This window comes from Rutidosis leptorrhynchoides, chromosome 5 (genome assembly GCF_046630445.1).
Source record: "Rutidosis leptorrhynchoides isolate AG116_Rl617_1_P2 chromosome 5, CSIRO_AGI_Rlap_v1, whole genome shotgun sequence".
Classification (NCBI taxonomy): domain Eukaryota; kingdom Viridiplantae; phylum Streptophyta; class Magnoliopsida; order Asterales; family Asteraceae; genus Rutidosis; species Rutidosis leptorrhynchoides.
Genome location: NC_092337.1, coordinates 395,468,367 through 395,489,350, shown reverse-complemented (window position 1 = coordinate 395,489,350; position 20,984 = coordinate 395,468,367). Strand labels below are relative to the sequence as shown.

The following is a 20,984-nucleotide window of genomic DNA, read 5'->3' as shown; positions in this document are numbered from 1 at the left end:
ACATTACCATGGATTTCATCAATAAATTGCCAAGGACTGCAAGTGATTTTGATACTATTTGGGTAATAGTTGATCGTCTCACCAAATCAGCACACTTTCTGCCAATAAGAGAAGATGATAAGATGGAGAAGTTAGCACGACTGTATTTGAAGAAAGTCGTCTCCAGACATGGAATACCAATCTCTATTATCTCTGATAGGGATGACAGATTTATTTCAAGATTCGGGCAGACATTACAGCAAGCATTAGGAACTCGTCTAGACATGAGTACTGCCTAACATCCACAAACTAATGGGCAGAGCGAAAGGACGATACAAACGCTTGAAGACATGCTACAAGCATGTGTTATTGATTTCAGAAACAGTTGGGATCGATATCTACCGTTAGCAGAATTTTCCTAAAATAACAGCTACCATTTAAGCATTGAGATGGCGCCGTTTGAAGCACTTTATGGTAGAAAGTGCAGGTCTCCGATTTGTTGGAGTGAAGTGGGGGATAAACAGATTACGGGTCCGGAGATAATACAAGAAACTACCGAGAAGATCATCCAAATTCAATAACGGTTGAAAACCGCCCAAAGTCGACAAAAGAGTTACGCTGACATTAAAAGAAAAGATATAGAATTTGAAATTGGAGAGATGGTCATGCTTAAAGTTGCACCTTGGAAAGGCGTTGTTCGATTTGGTAAACGAGAGAAATTAAATCCAAGGTATATCGGACCATTCAAGATTATTGATCGTGTCGGACCAGTAGCTTACCGACTTGAGTTACCTCAACAACTCGCGGCTGTACATAACACTTTCCACGTCTCGAATTTGAAGAAATGTTTTGCTAAAGAAGATCTCACTATTCCGTTAGATGAAATCCAAATCAACGAAAAACTTCAATTCATCGAAGAACCCGTCGAAATAATGGATCGTGAGGTTAAAAGACTTAAGCAAAACAAGATACCAATTGTTAAGGTTCGATGGAATGCTCGTAGAGGACCCGAGTTCACCTGGGAATAAGAAGATCAGATGAAGAAGAAATACCCGCATTTATTTCCAGAAGATACGTCAACACCTCCAACTGCTTAAAATTTCGGGACGAAATTTATTTAACGGGTAGGTACTGTAGTGACCCAAACTTTTCCATGTTTATATATATATATTAAATGAAATTGTTATTTACATGATTAAGTGTTTCCAACATGTTAAGCAATCAAACTTGTTAAGACTTGATTAATTGAAATAGGTTTCATATAGACAATTGACCACCCAAGTTGACTGGTGATTCACGAACGTTAAAACTTGTAAAAACTATATGATGACATATATATGGTTATATATATAGTTAACATGATATTATGATAAGTAAACATATCATTAAGTATATTAACAATGAACTTCATTTGTAAAAACAAGACTACTAACTTAATGATTTTGAAACGAGACATATATGTAACGATTATCGTTGTAACGACATTTAATGTATATATATCATATTAAGAGATATTCGAACATCATAATATCATGATAATATAATAATTTAAAATCTCATTTGATATTATAAACATTGGGTTAACAACATTTAACAAGATCGTTAACCTAAAGGTTTCAAAACAACACTTACATGTAACGACTAACGATGACTTAACGACTCAGTTAAAATGTATATACATGTAGTGTTTTAATATGTATTCATACACTTTTCAAAGACTTCAAGACACTTATAAAAATACTTCTACTTAACAAAAATGCTAACAATTACATCCTCGTTCAGTTTCATCAACAATTCTACTCGTACGCACCCGTATTCGTACTCGTACAATACACAGCTTTTAGATGTATGTACTATTGGTATATACACTCCAATGATCAGCTCTTAGCAGCCCATGTGAGTCACCTAACACATGTGGGAACCATCATTTGGCAACTAGCATGAAATATCTCATAAAATTACAAAAATATGAGTAATCATTCATGACTTATTTACATGAAAACAAAATTACATATCCTTTATATCTAATCCATACACCAATGACCAAAAACACCTACAAACACTTTAATTATTTAATTTTCTTCATCTAATTGATCTCTCTCAAGTTCTATCTTCAAGTTCTAAGTGTTCTTCATAAATTCTACAAGTTCTAGTTTCATAAAATCAAGAATACTTCCAAGTTTGCTAGCTTACTTCCAATCTTGTAGAGTGATCATTCAACCTCAAGAAATCTTTCTTATTTAAAGTAAGATATCTTTCTAATATAAGGTAATACTCATATTCAAACTTTGAATCAATTTCTATAACTATAACAATCTTATTTCGAGTGGAAATCTTACTTGAACTTGTTTTCGTGTCATGATTCTACTTCAAGAACTTTCAAGCCATCCAAGATCCTTTAAAGCTAGATCCATTTGTTTCTTTTCCAGTAGGTTTATCCACAAAACTTGAGGTAGTAATGATGTTCATAACATCATTCGATTCATACATATAAAGCTATCTTATTCGAAGGTTTAAACTTGAAATCACTAGAACATAGTTTAGTTAATTCTAAACTTGTTCGCAAACAAAAGTTAATCCTTCTAACTTGACTTTTAAAATCAACTAAATACATGTTCTATATCTATATGATATGCTAACTTAATAATTTAAAACCTGGAAACACGAAAAACACCGTAAAACTGGACATACGCTGTCGTAGTAACACCGCGGGCTGTTTTGGGTTTGATAATTAAAAACTATGATAAACTTTGATTTAAAAGTTGTTCTTCTGGGAAAATGATTTTTCTTATGGACATGAAACTATATCTAAAAATTATGGTTAAACTCAAAGTGGAAGTATGTTTTTCAAAATGGTCATCAAGACGTCGTTCTTTCAACTGAAATGACTACCTCTTACAAAAACGACTTGTAACTTATATTTCCGACTATAAACCTATAATTTTTCTATTTAGATTCATAAAATAGAGTTCAATATGAAACCATAGCAATTTGATTCACTCAAAACGGATTTAAAATGAAGAAGTTATGCGTAAAACAAGATTGGATATTTTTTATTTTTGTAGCTACGGGAAATATTAACAATTCTATACAAATCATATCCTAGCTAACTTATATTGTATTATACATGTATTCTAATATATTATGTAATCTTGGGATACCATAGACACGTATGCAAATGTTTTGACATATCATATCGACCCATGTATATATATTATTTGGAACAACCATAGACACTCTATATGCAGTAATGTTGGAGTTAGCTATACAGGGTTGAGGTTGATTCCAAAAAATATATACTTTGAGTTGTGATCTAGCCTGAGACGTGTATACACTGGGTCGTGGATGGATTCAAGATAATATATATCGATTTATTTCTGTACATCTAACTGTGGACAACTAGTTGTAGGTTACTAACGAGGACAGCTGACTTAATAAACTTAAAACATCAAAATGTATTAAAAGTGTTGTAAATATATTTTGAACATACTTTGATATATATGTACATATTTTTTATAGGTTCGTGAATCGACCAGTGACCAAGTCTTACTTCCCGACGAAGTAAAAATCTGTGAAAGTGAGTTATAGTCCCACTTTTAAAATCTAATATTTTTGGGATGAGAATACATGCAGGTTTTATAAATGATTTACAAAATAGACACAAGTACGTGAAACTACATTCTATGGTTGAATTATCGAAATCGAATATGCCCCTTTTTATTAAGTCTGGTAATCTAAGAATTAGGGAACAGACACCCTAATTGACGTGAATCCTAAAGATAGATCTATTGGGCCTAACAAACCCCATCCAAAGTACCGGATGCTTTAGTACTTCGAAATTTATATCATATCCGAAGGGTGTCCCGGAATGATGGGGATATTCTTATATATGCATCTTGTTAATGTCGATTACCAGGTGTTCACCATATGAATGATTTTTATCTCTATGTATGGGATGTATATTGAAATATGAAATCTTGTGGTCTATTGTTACGATTTGATATATATAGGTTAAACCTATAACTCACCAACATTTTTGTTGACGTTTTAAGCATGTTTATTCTCAGGTGATTATTAAGAGCTTCCGCTGTCGCATACTTAAATAAGGACAAGATTTGGAGTCCATGCTTGTATGATATTGTGTAAAAACTGCATTCAAGAAACTTATTTCGTTGTAACATATTTGTATTGTAAACCATTATGTAATAGTCGTGTTTAAACAGGATATTTTAGATTATCATTATTTGATAATCTACGTAAAGCTTTTTAAACCTTTATTGATGAAATAAAGGTTATGGTTTGTTTTAAAATGAATGCAGTCTTTGAAAAACGTCTCATATAGAGGTCAAAACCTCGCAACGAAATCAATTAATATGGAACGTTTTTAATCAATAAGAACAGGACATTTCAGCTAGTATCACCTTGTAGCTAAGAACGAGGAGAACAAACTTGTCTCATACGCTTTCGATCAAAACCCGCTTCTTCCTTTCCAAAAATCCCTTTGAATCAATTGGGGTGTTTGAGTTTTTGAGAGAAAATGAAGAAGAAAAAGGAAAAAGATAAAAGGAAAAGAGATGAGTGGATGGAATTTAAGATCTCAAATCTGGCACATACGCTAAATGACCAAAATGCCCTCGAACATCCTTTAAAATTGCAAATCTGGTACCAGCTCGCCCAGAATGCCGCACCGCGGCCTTAATCGTCGCGCCGCGACCTATAACGTATTCTGGTGGTTTCCTTAACATGCCTCCTGGAATTGAAATCAGCTGAATGCCGCGCCGCGGCACCCTTCTCCGCGCCGCGAGATAAACCGTGGTCTGGTGCCCTTATTTACATGCCTCCTGATCCCGATTCCAGTTAATTGCCGCGCCGCGGCCTCCTATGTCGCGCCGCGACATACAACATGACCTGAATCATTTTCTCGTATACAAGACTTTAACACTCGAACATGTCCCGAAGCCTTCATACACCTATCGTACATACACGATACACCTATAAATCATATATGGAGAAAACGGGGTGTTACAGTATAACTAAAAATTCTTATGAAATCGACCATAGATCAATTTCTCTTTTTGGGAGCGTCTCGAATACATCTCTAATTCTGAGGCACAGTTTTGAAAATCGGATTATTGAGTTGTTGTTATTGGTGTCTTTGCAGTTGCTGTCTTTGTAACAATCACATATCTTATATACACTAAGTTCTTTAGATCGGTTGAAATAATAATAACAGTTAACATTAACATTAACATTAACATTAACATTAAAACTTATAATAAAACAACACAAAATAATGCTTAATTAATTAATGTCGAAGGAGACGTGGGTAGTACTCGTATAAGTTAACATGTACTCCAAGATTACTCAAATTTAATGGTGATTCACTTTTAATCCGTATTACTTTGGGTCATCTTCAACTCATAAACATCATCTCAATTGATTTGAAGTGTTTTCCCTCTCATCTCTCTCATTGCCCATTGCCCAACATAAAAATACTAAAGAAATAAAAAAAGATTATAAAGTTGTTGCAGATGTTAAAAAAGACATCGCATCTTAAGTGTCTTATCATCACTAACAACAATCATATCATATCATACTCATGTTCATAATTAACAAATAAATAAATAAAGAAAAATTAATTAAATTAAATAAACTCTCTATGTGTTTTCAAGAGATCTCGAAACAAAAAACTTGAAAACTGTTATAATTCAGTAGGCTTATAACTACCTTTAGTGGTTTGATTCTTGATGTTATAATTCAGTAGGCTTATAACTACCTTTAGTGGTTTGATTCTTGATGTTATAATTCAGTAGGCTTATAACTACCTTTAGTGATTTGATTCTTGATTTAGAATACTAATAATGAAGTGTAAGAACAAAGATGATAATGGAGAGAAAGAAAGAAACACTTTGTAAGTGTGAGAAATGGTGCAAGTTTAATGCTTGCATTCATGAGTATTTATAGCCTAAAATCTCAATATAAAAATACATACTTTGTGTACCAAAATTGACTATATGTATACACCAAAATTGACTATCCATATCTATATTATTATTATTATTATAACACTCCCCCTTGGATAGCAATTTTATTTTGTTGAAGATCAACTATAAATTACTGCCTCGTTAAAAACCTTGCTAAAGAAAACCCAGTGGGAAAAAACTTTAGCTAAGGGAAAAAGAGTGCAGCATGGAGTTGACTCCCCCTCAAGTAGACATCGCTTCAGCTGTTACATCTTTTGAACATGTCTCATGCCAATGTTATGAACGTGTGTTCTGAAAATAGCAGTTGGAAGTGCTTTCGTGAAAAGATCAGCAGAGTTTTTGCTAGATTGCACATATCTCATTTCAATCTGGTTGTCCTTAATGAGATTTTGAGTGTATGAGAAGAATCTAGGTGGTATGTGTTTTGTTCGGTCACTTTTGATATACCCTTCTTTCATCTGTGCTATGCAAGCTGCATTATCTTCATAGATAGTTGTTGGACTTTTATCGCGTTCTAGTCCACAAGAATCAGTAATGAGTTGTGTCATTGATCTCAACCAAAAACATTCTCGAGTAGCTTCATGTAATGCAATCACTTCGGCATGATTTGACGATGTAGCAACAAGTGTTTGTTTTTGAGAACGCCATGATATTGCAGTACCTCCATTTAGGAATACATATCCAGTTTGAGATTTAGCTTTATGTGGATCAGATAAATAACCTGCATCTGCATAACCAACCAAATCTTGTTTTGATTCGTTAGAATAAAATAATCCTAAATCAGTAGTTCCTCGAAGGTATCGAAATATGTGTTTGATCCCATTCCAGTGTCTTTTGGTAGGAGCAGAGCTGAACCTTGCCAACAAATTAACTGCAAAAGAAATGTCAGGTCTTGTACAATTTGTAAGATACATAAGAGCTCCAATTGCACTAAGATATGGTACTTCTGGTCCAAGAATGTCTTCTTGATCTTCACATGGACGAAATGGATCAGCTTCAACATTGAGTGATCTAACAACCATAGGAGTACTTAATGGTTTTGCCTTGTCCATATTGAAACGTTTCAAAATCTTTTCAGTATATGTTGTTTGATGTACAAGTAAACCATTAGGCATATGCTCAATTTGTAAACCAAGGCAATACTTGGTTTTTCCGAGATCTTTCATTTCAAATTCTTTCTTTAGAAGTTGAATGGCTTCATGGATCTCTTTATTTGTACCTATGATGTTAAGATCATCAACATAAACAGCTATGATCACATATCGGGATGTTGTTTTCTTAATGAAAACACAAGGGCAAGTAAGATTATTTGTATACCCTTTGCTTATCAAGTAATCACTTAATCGGTTATACCACATACGTCCCGATTGTTTTAACCCATATAAAGATCTTTGTAATTTAATCGAATACATTTCTTTGGGTTTTGCATTTGATGCTTCTGGTACCTTAAATCCTTCAGGTATCTTCATATATATATCACTATCAAGTGATCCATATAGATAAGCAGTCACAACATCCATGAGATGCATTTCTAAATTTTTAGAAACTGCCAGACTGATTAAGTACCTAAAAGTAATTGCATCCATAACAGGAGAATAAGTTTCTTCATAATCAATTCCCGGTCTTTGAGAAAAACCTTGAGCTACAAGTCTAGCTTTATACCTTGTAACTTCATTTTTCTCATTTCTTTTTCGGACAAAAATCCATCTGTATCCTACAGGTTTCACATCTTTAGGAGTGAGAATGATGGATCCGAAAACTTTTCTTTTATTGAGTGATTCTAATTCAGCTCGTATTGCTTCTTTCCATTGAGCCCAATCATGTCTATTTTGACATTCAACCATAGATGTTGGTTCTGGATCATCATCATTATTCATGATGTCATATGCAACATTAAATGAAAATTTCTCATCAAGATTTTTCATTTCATTTCGGTTCCATAATATTTTTGAATATGCATAATTGATTGCAATTTCTGTATTGACATCATCAATCTCCTCTGCAGTAGGAGTACTGATTTGTGGTTCTTCTTGAACACTTTCTTTTACTTCATTATCAGCTGATTTTCTTTTTCGAGGATTTTTATCCTTTGAACCGATTGGTCTTCCACGTTTCTGACGTGGCAAAGATTCATGAGTGACGTTATTGCCAGCTTTTGGAATTTCAATTCGAGCTGGAGTATTTACTGCTGGTATATATGATTTTGTCACCGTTTTTGTATCTGTAAATGCATCAGGCAATTGATTTGCAAGTTCTTGTATATGCATTATCTTTTGAACTTCTGTCTCGCATTCTTTTGTGCGAGGATCAAGATACTTTAATTGAGGTTCACACCATGAAACATCATTTTCTTTATTTTTCATTTCTCCCCCTAATCTAGGGAACAATGTTTCATTAAAATGACAATCAGCAAAACGTGCTGTAAAAACGTCACCTGTCATAGGTTCAATATACCTTAATATTGAAGATGTTTCATATCCAACATATATTCCCAACCTCCTTTGAGGACCCATTTTTGTACGTTGTGGTGTCGCAATTGGAACATACACTGCACAACCAAATGTTCTAAGATGGGAAATATTTGGCTCTTGACCAAAAGCAAGTTGTAGGGGGGAATATTTATGACTTGCACTTGGTCTGATGCGAATCAATGCAGCAGCATGTAAAATTGCATGACCCCATATAGATACAGGGAGTTTTGTTCTCATTATCAATGGTCTAGCGATTAACTGTAAACGTTTAATCAATGACTCGGCTAAACCATTTTGTGTATGCACATGAGCAACAGAATGTTCAACAACAATTCCTATAGACATGCAATAGTCATTAAATGCTTGAGATGTAAATTCACCAGCATTATCAAGTCTCACCCTTTTAATGGTGTAATCAGGAAAATGAGCTCTCAATTTAATAATTTGGGCAAGAAATTTTGCAAATGCCACATTACGGCTTGATAACAGACAAACATGAGACCATCTGCTAGATGCGTCTATTAGAACCATGAAATATCTAAATGGTCCACATGGTGGATGAATTGGTCCACATATATCACCTTGAATTCTTTCAAGAAACATTGGTGATTCTTTCTCAACCTTAAGTGGTGAGGGTCTAGTTATCAATTTTCCAAGAGAGCAAGATGTACATGGAACCATTGTATCATGATGGATTTTTCTATCCTTTAGTGGATGTCCATGAGTACATTCAATAATCCTTTTCATCATTGTTGATCCTGGATGGCCTAATCTGTTATGCCATAAACTGAATACACCAGGATCAATATATTTTTCGTTAACTACCATATGTATTTCTGGTACATTTATATGTGTATAATGTAATCCAGAACTAAGTCTTGGCAGTTTTTCAACCACATGACTCTTGTCAGTGATACTTAAATATTTCTCATTTTCTGTTGTCACTGACTGATAATCATACCCGTTAAGGTATATGTCGGAGAAACTCAATAAATTTCTGCTTGACTTGGGAGAAAATAAGGCATCATTTATTAAAAATTTTGTACCATTTGGTAGTATGAAATTTGCCTTTCCTATCCCTTTTATCAAGTTAGCAGGTCCTGATATTGTATGTATAGTTCCTTCCGTTGGTTTTAGATCAATAAAATATTTCTCGGATTTAAGTATAGTGTGTGTAGTTCCACTGTCTGCTATACAGAGATCTCCACCACTTGATTGATGTTGTATTCCAGCAAAATTCATATTGAACTTCATATATAAGAAATAAATAGTGAGTACATTAATATTACACAATATTTTAAACGCAAATAGATAGTACTGAAACATTTAGCAAACATAATGACAAAGACAGACGATATTAAATCGTTTATTTTTCAAAAGACACACAACTTAAACATTCAAGAAATCTTCATATAAATCAGATGGTTTCTCAGTGACTGTTGGATCAATATTATCCACAAAATTTACTTCATTTTCTTTACCTTTCAGCGAATCCTGATACATCTTAACAAGATGTTTAGATGTTCGGCAAGTATTAGCCCAGTGGCCCATTCTACCACATCTGTAGCAAGATTCTTCAGAATTTTTAGAAGAATTTTCTTCAACATCTTGTTTAATGGGCTTGTTTTGTGGTTGATATTTATATTTTCGTGGATTACTATTTCTTTGACCACCACGGCCACGACCACGACCACGTCCACGCCCATTACCATTACCATAAGGATGGTTTCTACCATAGTTATGGCTTTTGGCATGATGATGGTGATGGTTATTATAACCACGACCTTGCCCGCGTCCTTGTCCCTGTTTATAATTATTTGCAGTATTTGCTTCAGGGATTGCAAGTGTACCAGTAGGACGGGATTGCTGATTTTTCATTAATAGCTCATCATTTTGCTCTGCAACTAAGAGATATGAATTAAGTTCAGGATATGTTTTGAACTTTAGCATTCTCAAATTTCTTTGCACTGTGATGTTTGCAGCATTCATTGTGGAGAAAGTTTTCTCCATCATGTCTGCATCACTAATTTCATGTCCACAGAATTTAAGTTGTGAACATGTATTATACAGAGCTGAGCTGTATTCATTTACTTTCTTAAAGTCTTGGAACCTTAATGTTCTCCATTGTTCCATTGCAGCTGGAAGTAAAATTTCTCTTTGATTATTGAATCTGCTTTTGAGACCTTCCCATAAAACATGGGGATCTTCTACAGTCACATAATTATTTTGTAAGCATTCATCAATATGTTGATGAATAAAGCAACATGCCGTAGCTTGTTCTTTTTCAGAACAAGTGTTGTTTTCATTTATGGTTTCAAGAATGCCCATTGATTTAAGATGCATTTTTACTTTTATAACCCATGGCATGTAGTTGTTTCCAGTTGATTCTAAAGGAGTAAATTTAAGCTTTTCCAGATTCGACATTTTCTATTATCAAAAATTAAAACAAACATCATGATAAATTAGAGTCAATTTATATTCATAAGTATATAAACATTAAACATAAATTTAATATAACATAAATGATAAGTAGGTGACAGTGTCGACCATGTGTAAGCAATCATAAATAAATGTTATATAACAAAAATATAAATATTAGTAAACATAAATGAAAATTTGGCGACAGTGTCGACCATATATTTTTTCAGGTGGTATAACCGACCTATATCATTCTGGTGGTATAACCGACCATATATCATTTTGGTGGTATAACCGACCATATATCATTTTGGTGGTATAACCGACCATATATCATTTTGGTGGTATAACCGACCATATATCATTTTGGTGGCAGAGCCAACCATATTTAGTATTAAGATTATCGTGCTGATAACGTGTTATAATTCAGTAGGCTTATAACTACCTTTAGTGGTTTGATTCTTGATGTTATAATTCAGTAGGCTTATAACTACCTTTAGTGGTTTGATTCTTGATGTTATAATTCAGTAGGCTTATAACTACCTTTAGTGATTTGATTCTTGATTTAGAATACTAATAATGAAGTGTAAGAACAAAGATGATAATGGAGAGAAAGAAAGAAACACTTTGTAAGTGTGAGAAATGGTGCAAGTTTAATGCTTGCATTCATGAGTATTTATAGCCTAAAATCTCAATATAAAAATACATACTTTGTGTACCAAAATTGACTATATGTATACACCAAAATTGACTATCCATATCTATATTATTATTATTATTATAACAAAAACCCCCTTTTCTCCCTCCCTTCTTCCATCCATATTTTTCCATTTATTTTATTATTTTTAAAATTTATCAAATTAAATGAGAGTGCAAAAACCTTCAAAATTTCAAATAAATTGCGAAGAAACAACAATGAATGAAGTCTTTTTAGTTGTTCATAAACACCAATCTTGTACCGCCACTAAGTAATTTTGCTTAAATCACTGGCATTATTTTGTTTTCTAGGGTTTGAGATCTTTCAAGGTTTCAAAAGTTAGAAGCTCGAATTAAGCTGCCAATGCGCGCGCACATGAAGATCTAGGGTTTCTGTCTTTTCATTGACTCAGTCTATCCATGGCAACCACAAAGCGTGCTTATAAGCTACGTATCCTTTAATTATTAATTATTTTAATTTATAATTTTGAAGTTGAATATTTATATCTCCATTTTTGTGATCTAGTGAGGTGTTTAAGTATTTATATGCTAAATGTATGCTTATGATTATATATGGTAAATTAATAAATATTTATTTGTATTTATATGATTGTTGAACTTGACTGGATTATGATATATAGAGGAATTTGTAGCTCATACTTCAAGTGTAAATTGTTTAAAGATTGGGAGGAAATCATCAAGGGTTCTTGTTACTGGTGGAGAAGATCATAAAGTTAACCTATGGGCTATTGGCAAGCCAAATGCTATCCTGGTAAATTACATAATTAACCTTACATTAATAAGAGCTTATATGTACAATGCATACATCATTCTAGGGCTGAGGGCTATTTCAAAGCATTTATGAAAGGGAAAGTTATTTTAAAATAGGGATCAAATTGAATGTCTTCTTATTACAGAGTTTATCTGGACATTCAAGTGGAATTGATTCTGTCAGTTTCGATTCGTCTGAAGTGATGGTAGCTGCAGGAGCTGCAAGTGGTACAATTAAGTTGTGGGACTTAGAAGAAGCAAAGAGTATGCGTGCTACGTAACTTACCAGTTCATTGAACAATGAACATTGAACATGTTGTGTGTTTTGGTAATTAATGTAGTTTAATGTAAATATGCTTTACTTGCAGTTGTTCGCACTCTTACCGGTCATCGATCCAATTGTATATCGTTGGATTTTCATCCGTTTGGGGAGTTTTTTGCTTCTGGATCATTGGACACAAATTTAAAGATATGGGATATCAGACGAAAAGGGTGTATACATACGTATAAAGGTCATACACGAGGGGTCAATGTGATAAGATTTACACCAGATGGTCGTTGGGTAGTGTCTGGTGGAGAAGACAACAGTGTGAAGGTCAGAACATGTTCCTTTTTCCACCCTGCATTTGATATAATTGAAGGCTTTGAATCATATATATGTTTGAGTTTTTGTAAAACTAAAATCTATAACATATCCTTTACATAAATGTCAATTTATCTGTGAAATTGTTATTGTACTATTGTTATGTTTAAAACATTGGACTGCTGTTGCAGCTGTGGGATTTAACTGCAGGAAAGCTTTTACATGATTTCAAGTTTCACGAAGGCCAGGTCCAATGCATAGATTTTCATCCGAATGAGTTCTTGATGGCTACAGGTTGGTATTTGTGGATTTTATGCTGAAAGTGTTTGATTTTACATGTGCAATCTTATATTACTGCTACAGTAGGGTGATTTAAAAATTAAAAGTGCCTTGTTTATCTTTTGGTATTTAATGATTACTATATGTGTGTTATTGTCACTTACTTTAACTGGCTCGTTCATGGTTAATCAAGAGGATAAATTCCATTGTGCTCCATATGATGATAATGAAATTTACACTTTGAAAATAAATGAACTAGATATTATCGTACTCACACATGTGATAAGAATCAGCTAAACGAATTTATTCTTGTAAAGATTGGTGGCTCATGATAGCAAATAACCTTCTATTATCTTTTCACTGGTTTGTTATTGATCTTTCATTGTTTTTAATTGATGTTACTATGAGTAGATGTTACATGATTGCAGTAATAACCCGTTTTGTAAATGTTAAAAGGCTCGAACCGCTTCCTGATGAACAATGTTGTCAGATGGTTACTACATTGCTTTCCAATTTTCATAAGTCTGTTTGTTTGCATTCTTATGTGGCAGGCTCTGCTGATAAAACCGTTAAGTTCTGGGACCTAGAAACTTTGGAACTCATAGGTTCTGCTGGCCCAGAGGTAAATACTTTGAGATTATTAAAGTCTATTTCAATACTTGATTCCATTTTGTAGGTCCCATTTCTAAGGATGTGTTTGTTTGCCTCTTAATGGGATGGTTCAGTGCTGAATGCTGAACCATTCAGCATTCAGTGCGTTTGTTTCTGACCTCTGAATGACATGTGGTGCTGAATGGTTCAGAATTCAGTGCTGAACCATTCAGAGATGAAACACACTCTTAACCATTAAGAGCCTAAATTTTCTGTAATTTTCTTATCCAATCCTATCCTGAACACTTAACTAACAAGTATATTGAATATTTATTCATGTTACATTTTGATAAGGTAATTTTACTCAGTTTATATCGTTCATTCTAAGTGATTATCAAACAGCTTATTTTCATTCCGAACAAACTTTATTCAGAGGCTTTGAATCATTCAGATTCTGAACCATTCAGCGCTAAATCATTCAATTTTATCAAACGCACCCTAAGTTTATGAATTTGTATATATGGGATTAAGTAATACTTTCTTTCCCTTGTTTGTTTCTTATTATTTCAGACTAGTGGAGTACGTTGTATGACATTCAATCCTGATGGGAGAACCCTTCTATGTGGTTTGCATGAGAGTCTAAAGGTATGATCTTCTAGAAATCTTTATTACTATGACAAATTGACAACGATACTAGTTTTTACATAACTTTGTATATAAGTAATAAACACCCGTTATATGTGTGTTAGGTGTACTCATGGGAACCAATTAGAACCCATGATGCAGTGGATGTGGGATGGTCAAAATTGTCCGATCTCAATATGCATGAAGGGAAGCTTCTCGGTTGTTCTTACAATCAAAGCTGTGTAGGAGTTTGGGTTGTAGATATCTCGGTACTATGATATTCTGCTATTATTTGTTCAAAACATGTCGGTTATATCTTATGACGTATCTCACGAGCCTTTGATCTCATGCAGAGAATTGAACCATATAATGTCTCCAAGATAAATGGCCGCCAAGAACAGATATCTAACTCAAGTGGAAATCTCTCAGCATTGACCGAAAATTCCACAAAACCAAGTTTGGGTAGCCTGCCGGTTTCACAAAATTCAGATCCAATTGTGAAGGACACAAAATCGTTAGCAAGGCTTTCGGTTAATCAAAACTCAGAACCGACCAATAAGGATTCAAAAACCTTATCATGTATGCGTTTTTCTAACTTGTTGCTTGTCCGCTTTTATGTTACCATTATTCATCTCCTGTCTAGTAATTATGATACTGATTACGTATTTTTTACTTAATGAAGCCACGGGAAAATTGCCTGCTATCTCTCAAAAGATGTATCCTAACGTTGTCCAAAAGATCAGTCCCACTGCTTCAGTTTCAGTTCCGAGTGCACTAGCAGCTTCAAAACGAAATGCTACAAAAAGTCAACCGACACAAATTATGTCAACTTTCAACCGGTTAGATGTTGCTCCTGTAGTTGTACCCAGAAACAATCTTGATTTAAAACGAGAAGGTGTTTCTGGGCGAGTAACACCAACAATGGTTCTGTCAAAATCACCCGATTCTCGCAAGTTCTTGAATATAAAGGATGAAGCAGATAAGTCACTCTCTTCTGTGAATAATGTAAGTGACGTTGAATCTAGTCGAGTTGCTGAACGAAATGCGTTTACTTCTACAAAAGGCTTGGCATTTGAAATTCCAGCTAAGGAGACAAGTTTTGAAGAAAACAAATTGCAGCAGAATTTAGTGACTGAGTCGGGGTCAAACTACCAAACTGAAATTTGTAAGTGTATATTTTTCTTAAATATAGTTATAATGTATGTTCTGTAGTTTTGAAGTGCCTGTTCATGCAAACATCCATTTACGAATCACTGTTAAGTCGGGATTCTTTAATAAGAATGTGTCGTTTGTATCTTAAATCACGTGTTTGACTGCCATGGTGTAGGCTTAGTATATACCATTATTAGTTTCACAATACTTGTATATTACATGCTTACTATCATGTTTCGTTATTTACTAAAATGCTGTGAAGTATATGTAAGAAATTGCTTTAGTTTATATATTTTTTAATGTTGGTTCAAGTGGGTTCAAGTGCCTAAGTTGGGAGTAATTATTGTTTTTTAGATTCTACGTATGATGTCATATAGACGGTGATATAAGCAAGCCCTTACACAGCTATGCTGTGTATTATTTCTACAGCAGCCTCTTTCATTATTCTTTTATGTTTTCCTATACAGAAGCTTAATAGTAATCACAATATGTAAACCAAGGCTGTAAAAATTGGTAATCAGGATTAATCGGCCAGAACCTTGTAGGGATTAATTGGCCAATTTGGAGATTAATCAGGGGTCAACGGGATTGGACTTTTATACATTTAAATAACAAATACTGAAATTGAAATTACTTGTGTACATATAGAAGAAAACCATAAACCTAAATAAACATGAACTTTAACAAAATTATCTAGAAACATAAACATAATCTTTTGCTTGTTCAAATACTTTAAGCTTCTAAATTATATTCATATTGAAATGTTGACCAACTTTAACTTTGAACATTTTTGACCCATTAATCCGACTTTGACTAAATAAATCCTATTAAAACCCATTGACTGGCGTTGAACGTTTAGTTAGACGGGTTGCGTAAAATCTAATTGGCCTCCTCCTAAAAAGGAGTAACAAGGGATTCGGGATTTTTACATCCATGATCTAAATTATGATATGAATAAAAGACCCGGAACTCTATATATTAGCACGGTGTATATATCATATGTTAATCAATCTGGTGGATGTTTCCTCGCTATATACACCTTCACGAGTTTCAGTTCTATCAGTATCATTTTAATTCACATTTTTGTCCTCATTATTGGATTGTACAGACAAAAAAGCCTCATTTTTCATTTTCCTTTATTTCAAAGTTTCAGTTTCTTTGGTTATCCAAATATATACCAACTAATGCTATTTTTATAACGATTATTGTAGATGAAGGACGTCTACCACGGTCAAATAGAGAAACTTTCTCTATGGAACGTAAACCAAGAGGTATGATACCGTTTTTTGTTCAAGCCTTTTATTTTAAAGCTATCAACAAGGATGAATGATAATAAATAATATTGCTAATATGTATTTAGGAAGAACACGTCCACTTGTTTCTACTTGGAACAGGAAAGAAAAGTCTTGTCATGACACTCTTCCTTCTAGAAGCTTCTCAGATAGTAACTCGGTTGTCAACCAGTTACCGAATACTGTGGTATGACAATTCCAGTAGCCTCCATACATCTTTTCTCATTTTATTTTAATTGAAAGATGTTCTCATTAATGTTTTTTTTATATGGTATACTCAGTCACTGCAGAAACAGTTATCCGAATCTTCCATCAAGGAAGCAGAGCCTGTCACAGAGGAAAATGTTGTTGCAGACATAATGGGACGGCATGATCAGTTTGTATCCTCAATGCAATCTCGTTTGGCCAAGTTACAGGTTAGTTCTATTTTTATTTATATGTTGGCGTTATAAATTATGTTACTTTACATGTGCATCTCCTGAAAAGAAAGTAATCTTTTGGATTATTTCATGTTTGATAGCGAAAGTTATATCGGTTGGAAATAAAATGTATACTCACCACTGCATTTTCTTTGTCTGAGAAAGTATCAGTAAAACTGGACCCAAATATTCAATATAACTGACCAATCGATAAATACAAATGGAAAGTTAGCTTATAACTGGCTTGCAAGACAAAATCTGCACCCATTCACTAAAGGTTTATTGGATGATAAAAAAGCTACATTAAACTGAGGATTATCAGGTCTTATAACCATATTATTGATGGACAATTAGTCAATTTATTTCAAAGGATACTCGAAATTATTAACTAATTAATGTTGTTTGCAGATGGTCCATAGATGCTGGGACAAGAATGATATAAAAGGAGCAATTAATGCAATGTTGAGAATGTCTGACCATTCCGTGAGTAAAATTTGGTTAACACCTCGTGTTTTGTTTCTGTTCCACTTATGTTAATTTGTATTGACAGTTACCTTTTTATGTTGGTGAAGGTGACTGCTGATATAGTGAGCCTTTTGACAGCAAAAATCGATACCATCACGTTGGATATTTGTTCTTGTTTACTGCCTCTTCTTGCCAGCCTCCTGGACAGTGACATCGATAGGTATGTCATGTGAGATCACTTTTAGTGTTTGATAAGTAAGTTGAATATTAATTGTTGGTCAGATTTGCAATTAGACTATGTTGTGTTACCTACATAATGTAAACACAGTTGTTTACCTGATTGCATATCTTGCCGAGTTTTCTCGTGCATCACTTTATTTGTCCTATAAAATAAAAAATGAAATACATAGTAGTAATTACTCCATTTCATTGTTGTTAAAGTCGGTTGAGTCCGCTAACAAGTCGGTTTGGGGACTAGGCTGTCATGTTTCATCCAAAAACCCCTAAAAAGTCGGGTCAAAGTCTGGCGGAGTTGTGTCCAAGTCGGTCAAAGTTAAAGTTGGTCAAAGTTAGGTCAAAATTTTGATACTTTTTAAAATTTAGAATTTTTGCCCTATATCTGCGTTTGTAATATTTACATTTTACGTTTGATATAGTTATGCACAATATATATGTATATGTATATGTTTTATTTATTAATTTATTTATGACTAAAAGTTAAAGTTGGTCAACACCCGACTCGTCACCGTCTCGACCTACTAGTCCTTCCAAGGTCCCGACTGACTCATCCCCGACTAGCGACTTTTACATCCTTGCTCCATTCTATATCGTTCCAAAAAATTAAACAGTTACCTTGGCAACTAGTTTTATAGAGCTGCTTGACAACTGCTCAAGTATTATAAAAGCAGAGCATGGTAATTTTCAATGTTCAATTCATTCATATAATGTTTTATTCATGGGCACAAATGTAAATACCAATTGCAAGCTTATACCAATATAAAGCAAAAGTATATTGTTTGAGACCACCCAAAAAGAAATTTGCTATATTCAACAAAGGTAATCAAAATAATTTATTAGTTTTCTACTTCTGAGATTCAAGAGAAGATGCCAGAAGTTGCTTGCCTTGTCAGTTGATTGTGGTGGTTACGCTAGTTTAGTGATAAATATTTAAAAACTTCGTTGTATATATATATATATATATATATATATATATATATATATATATATATATATATTTTTTTTTTTTTTTTCTCTCTCTTTTTTGAATATGTGGAGGAAGTTTACAATACACTTTCTGCATGCTATTCTTCTTGTATGTCATTACTATGATGTCAGTATTAACACGTAATAATTTTAGGCATGGAGTATTATCATTAGAGTTATTGCTAAAGTTGGTGCGGGTATTTGGTTCAGTTATATACTCATCTTTACAAGCATCATCCCCTGTTGGTGTTGATATTGAAGCAGAGCAAAGGTATGTTTTGGATCTACAATAATTTTTAAATATGTTTAACAGTGTTTAGAGATGGGTATTTCAAACCTTTATCAGGAAACCATCAACGGGTTGTTCGGGTTATACTTTGTGTCAAATGGGTCCAATTTGCCAACTAAATTTAGAAAGCAAACTGGAAACGGGCAGAAAATGCCAAAAGTTTATATAAAATCATGCATAAAAGCTTCAAACTTTGGCCCATTTTGACCAACAGTTAGAAATCAACTGGTCTTCTGTCCATCCAAAAGTGTTTTTTTAATTTTTATTTTTTTAAATGCTCACACTAATTAAATGATTTGTGGAAGGCTCGAGCGGTGTAATCTCTGCTATCTGGAACTTGAAAAGATCAAACGTTCGTTACCGATCCTAACCAGGTTAGTGTTCACCGTCACCTTTTTTCTTTCCCTGTAAAAATATCAAACATGTATCTAATTATGGTTGTTTATGATCTTTCAGACGGGGCGGGACAGTTGCCAAATCAGCACACGAGTTAACTCTTGCACTACAAGAAGTCTCATAAGTTTGAATGAACATTTATTTGAAACAGAATTTAGGGTTTTCTTACTCGTTTCTCTTTAGGATAGGAAAAAATTGAAGACTGAACTACGGTGTTGCGCTGATGGGAGATTTATGTACATTTGATTCTATGCAATTATGCAGAAGAAGCATTAACCAGCTACAACATCCTTCAAAGACTGATTGACTTTTTGGTCAACGAAATGACCCTGCTAATCGAGATGTATGCCCAACCCAACGCAACACAACCTAGTAAATATTTAGAGCTCGCGTGTCCTTGTGAGTGAGGAGTTAATCCATAGGTTTATATAAAATACCAGCTGATCAGTGATTAGATTACTTGAAAAATGTATTTCATATTTGTAACTTGTAATATGTAGGCATGGATTAGTTAAGTTGTGAACGTTGCCTACTTTTGGCTTGAAGCACATTTGTGCAGATTTGTTGCTTAAGGTTTGAAAGCTCGTTAGAACCGTGAATAGCAAGGTCTGGTGTCTCATCACTCTCTACCAACGTTTTGATTAACGTCTGGTTAGAGAAGCTGATTTCATACGACACTTTTTAACACAATTAAAACACAACAACTTCAATTACTTTCATTCTCAACTATTGAACTATGCTATATAATTCACCATCACTTTCATACTATGGAGTATATAATGTCTCCTTCCACTTCCAATGACGAAACTCCTTGTTCGAATATAATGTCTCCTTCCACTTCTTCCAATGACGAAACTCCTTGTTCGAGCTCGTAATTATTGCGTTATAGTATTAATTCATGTTGTAAAAGTCGAAAGTTCCAATCGGCCATTAGGGACACATTGGTTAGTCTATTGTGATTGTATGGTGGACACAAAAGATTAATAAGTGACTACTTTTGGCGGAAACATGAAATACCTCGTCGAGTATTTCAACATCAACTTTTTTTTTGTTCTCATTCGGGCCTTAGTTTCTAACTCGCTTTGCGAGTAGACTAATTTCGAGGCGAGAACTTGCTTTGCAAGCTGACAAAACTTTCGTATAAAACAACTTTTTCTTTGATTTCATTTAAAAACTCCTACATATTTTTGACCGATTTCCAACACATTACTTATACGAAGTAGTTGCTAATAAGTATAATAAGGATTTTACTAACGACAACCCTAAAAGATATTAACATGCATAAAATAATTGTATAATTTAAAAAGTGTCGCTTTCAAGTCAGTAACCGTTCTATACAACACTTTTTAGGGTTGTCGTTAGCAAAATTCTA

General features: G+C 33.8%; 1 protein-coding gene across 1 annotated transcript; it reads left to right on the top strand.

The window, feature by feature from the left end:
* The first annotated feature begins 11,762 nt into the window (after window positions 1-11,762).
* On the top strand, window positions 11,763-20,180 carry LOC139846836 (katanin p80 WD40 repeat-containing subunit B1 homolog KTN80.3-like). The gene is made up of 18 exons (XM_071836369.1): window positions 11,763-11,999; window positions 12,190-12,320; window positions 12,466-12,583; window positions 12,688-12,914; window positions 13,094-13,196; window positions 13,733-13,803; window positions 14,343-14,417; window positions 14,522-14,665; window positions 14,750-14,975; window positions 15,079-15,561; window positions 16,760-16,819; window positions 16,909-17,027; window positions 17,122-17,256; window positions 17,668-17,742; window positions 17,832-17,944; window positions 19,082-19,198; window positions 19,522-19,590; window positions 19,673-20,180. Exons 1-18 carry the CDS (start codon window positions 11,969-11,971, stop codon window positions 19,734-19,736), a joined length of 2,361 nt encoding a protein of 786 aa, XP_071692470.1. The 5' UTR covers window positions 11,763-11,968; the 3' UTR covers window positions 19,737-20,180.
* The last annotated feature ends 804 nt before the right edge of the window (window positions 20,181-20,984 follow it).

What these genes read in the sequence shown, in the direction of transcription:
- LOC139846836 (XM_071836369.1), top strand. Translation starts at nt 11,969, where the DNA reads ATGGCAACCACAAAGCGTGCTTATAAGCTAC. An exon ending in GCAAGCCAAATGCTATCCTG is followed by an intron (nt 12,321 to 12,465) that starts GTAAATTACATA and finishes TTCTTATTACAG; the next exon opens with AGTTTATCTGGACATTCAAG. An exon ending in CTGGACAGTGACATCGATAG is followed by an intron (nt 17,945 to 19,081) that starts GTATGTCATGTG and finishes TAATAATTTTAG; the next exon opens with GCATGGAGTATTATCATTAG.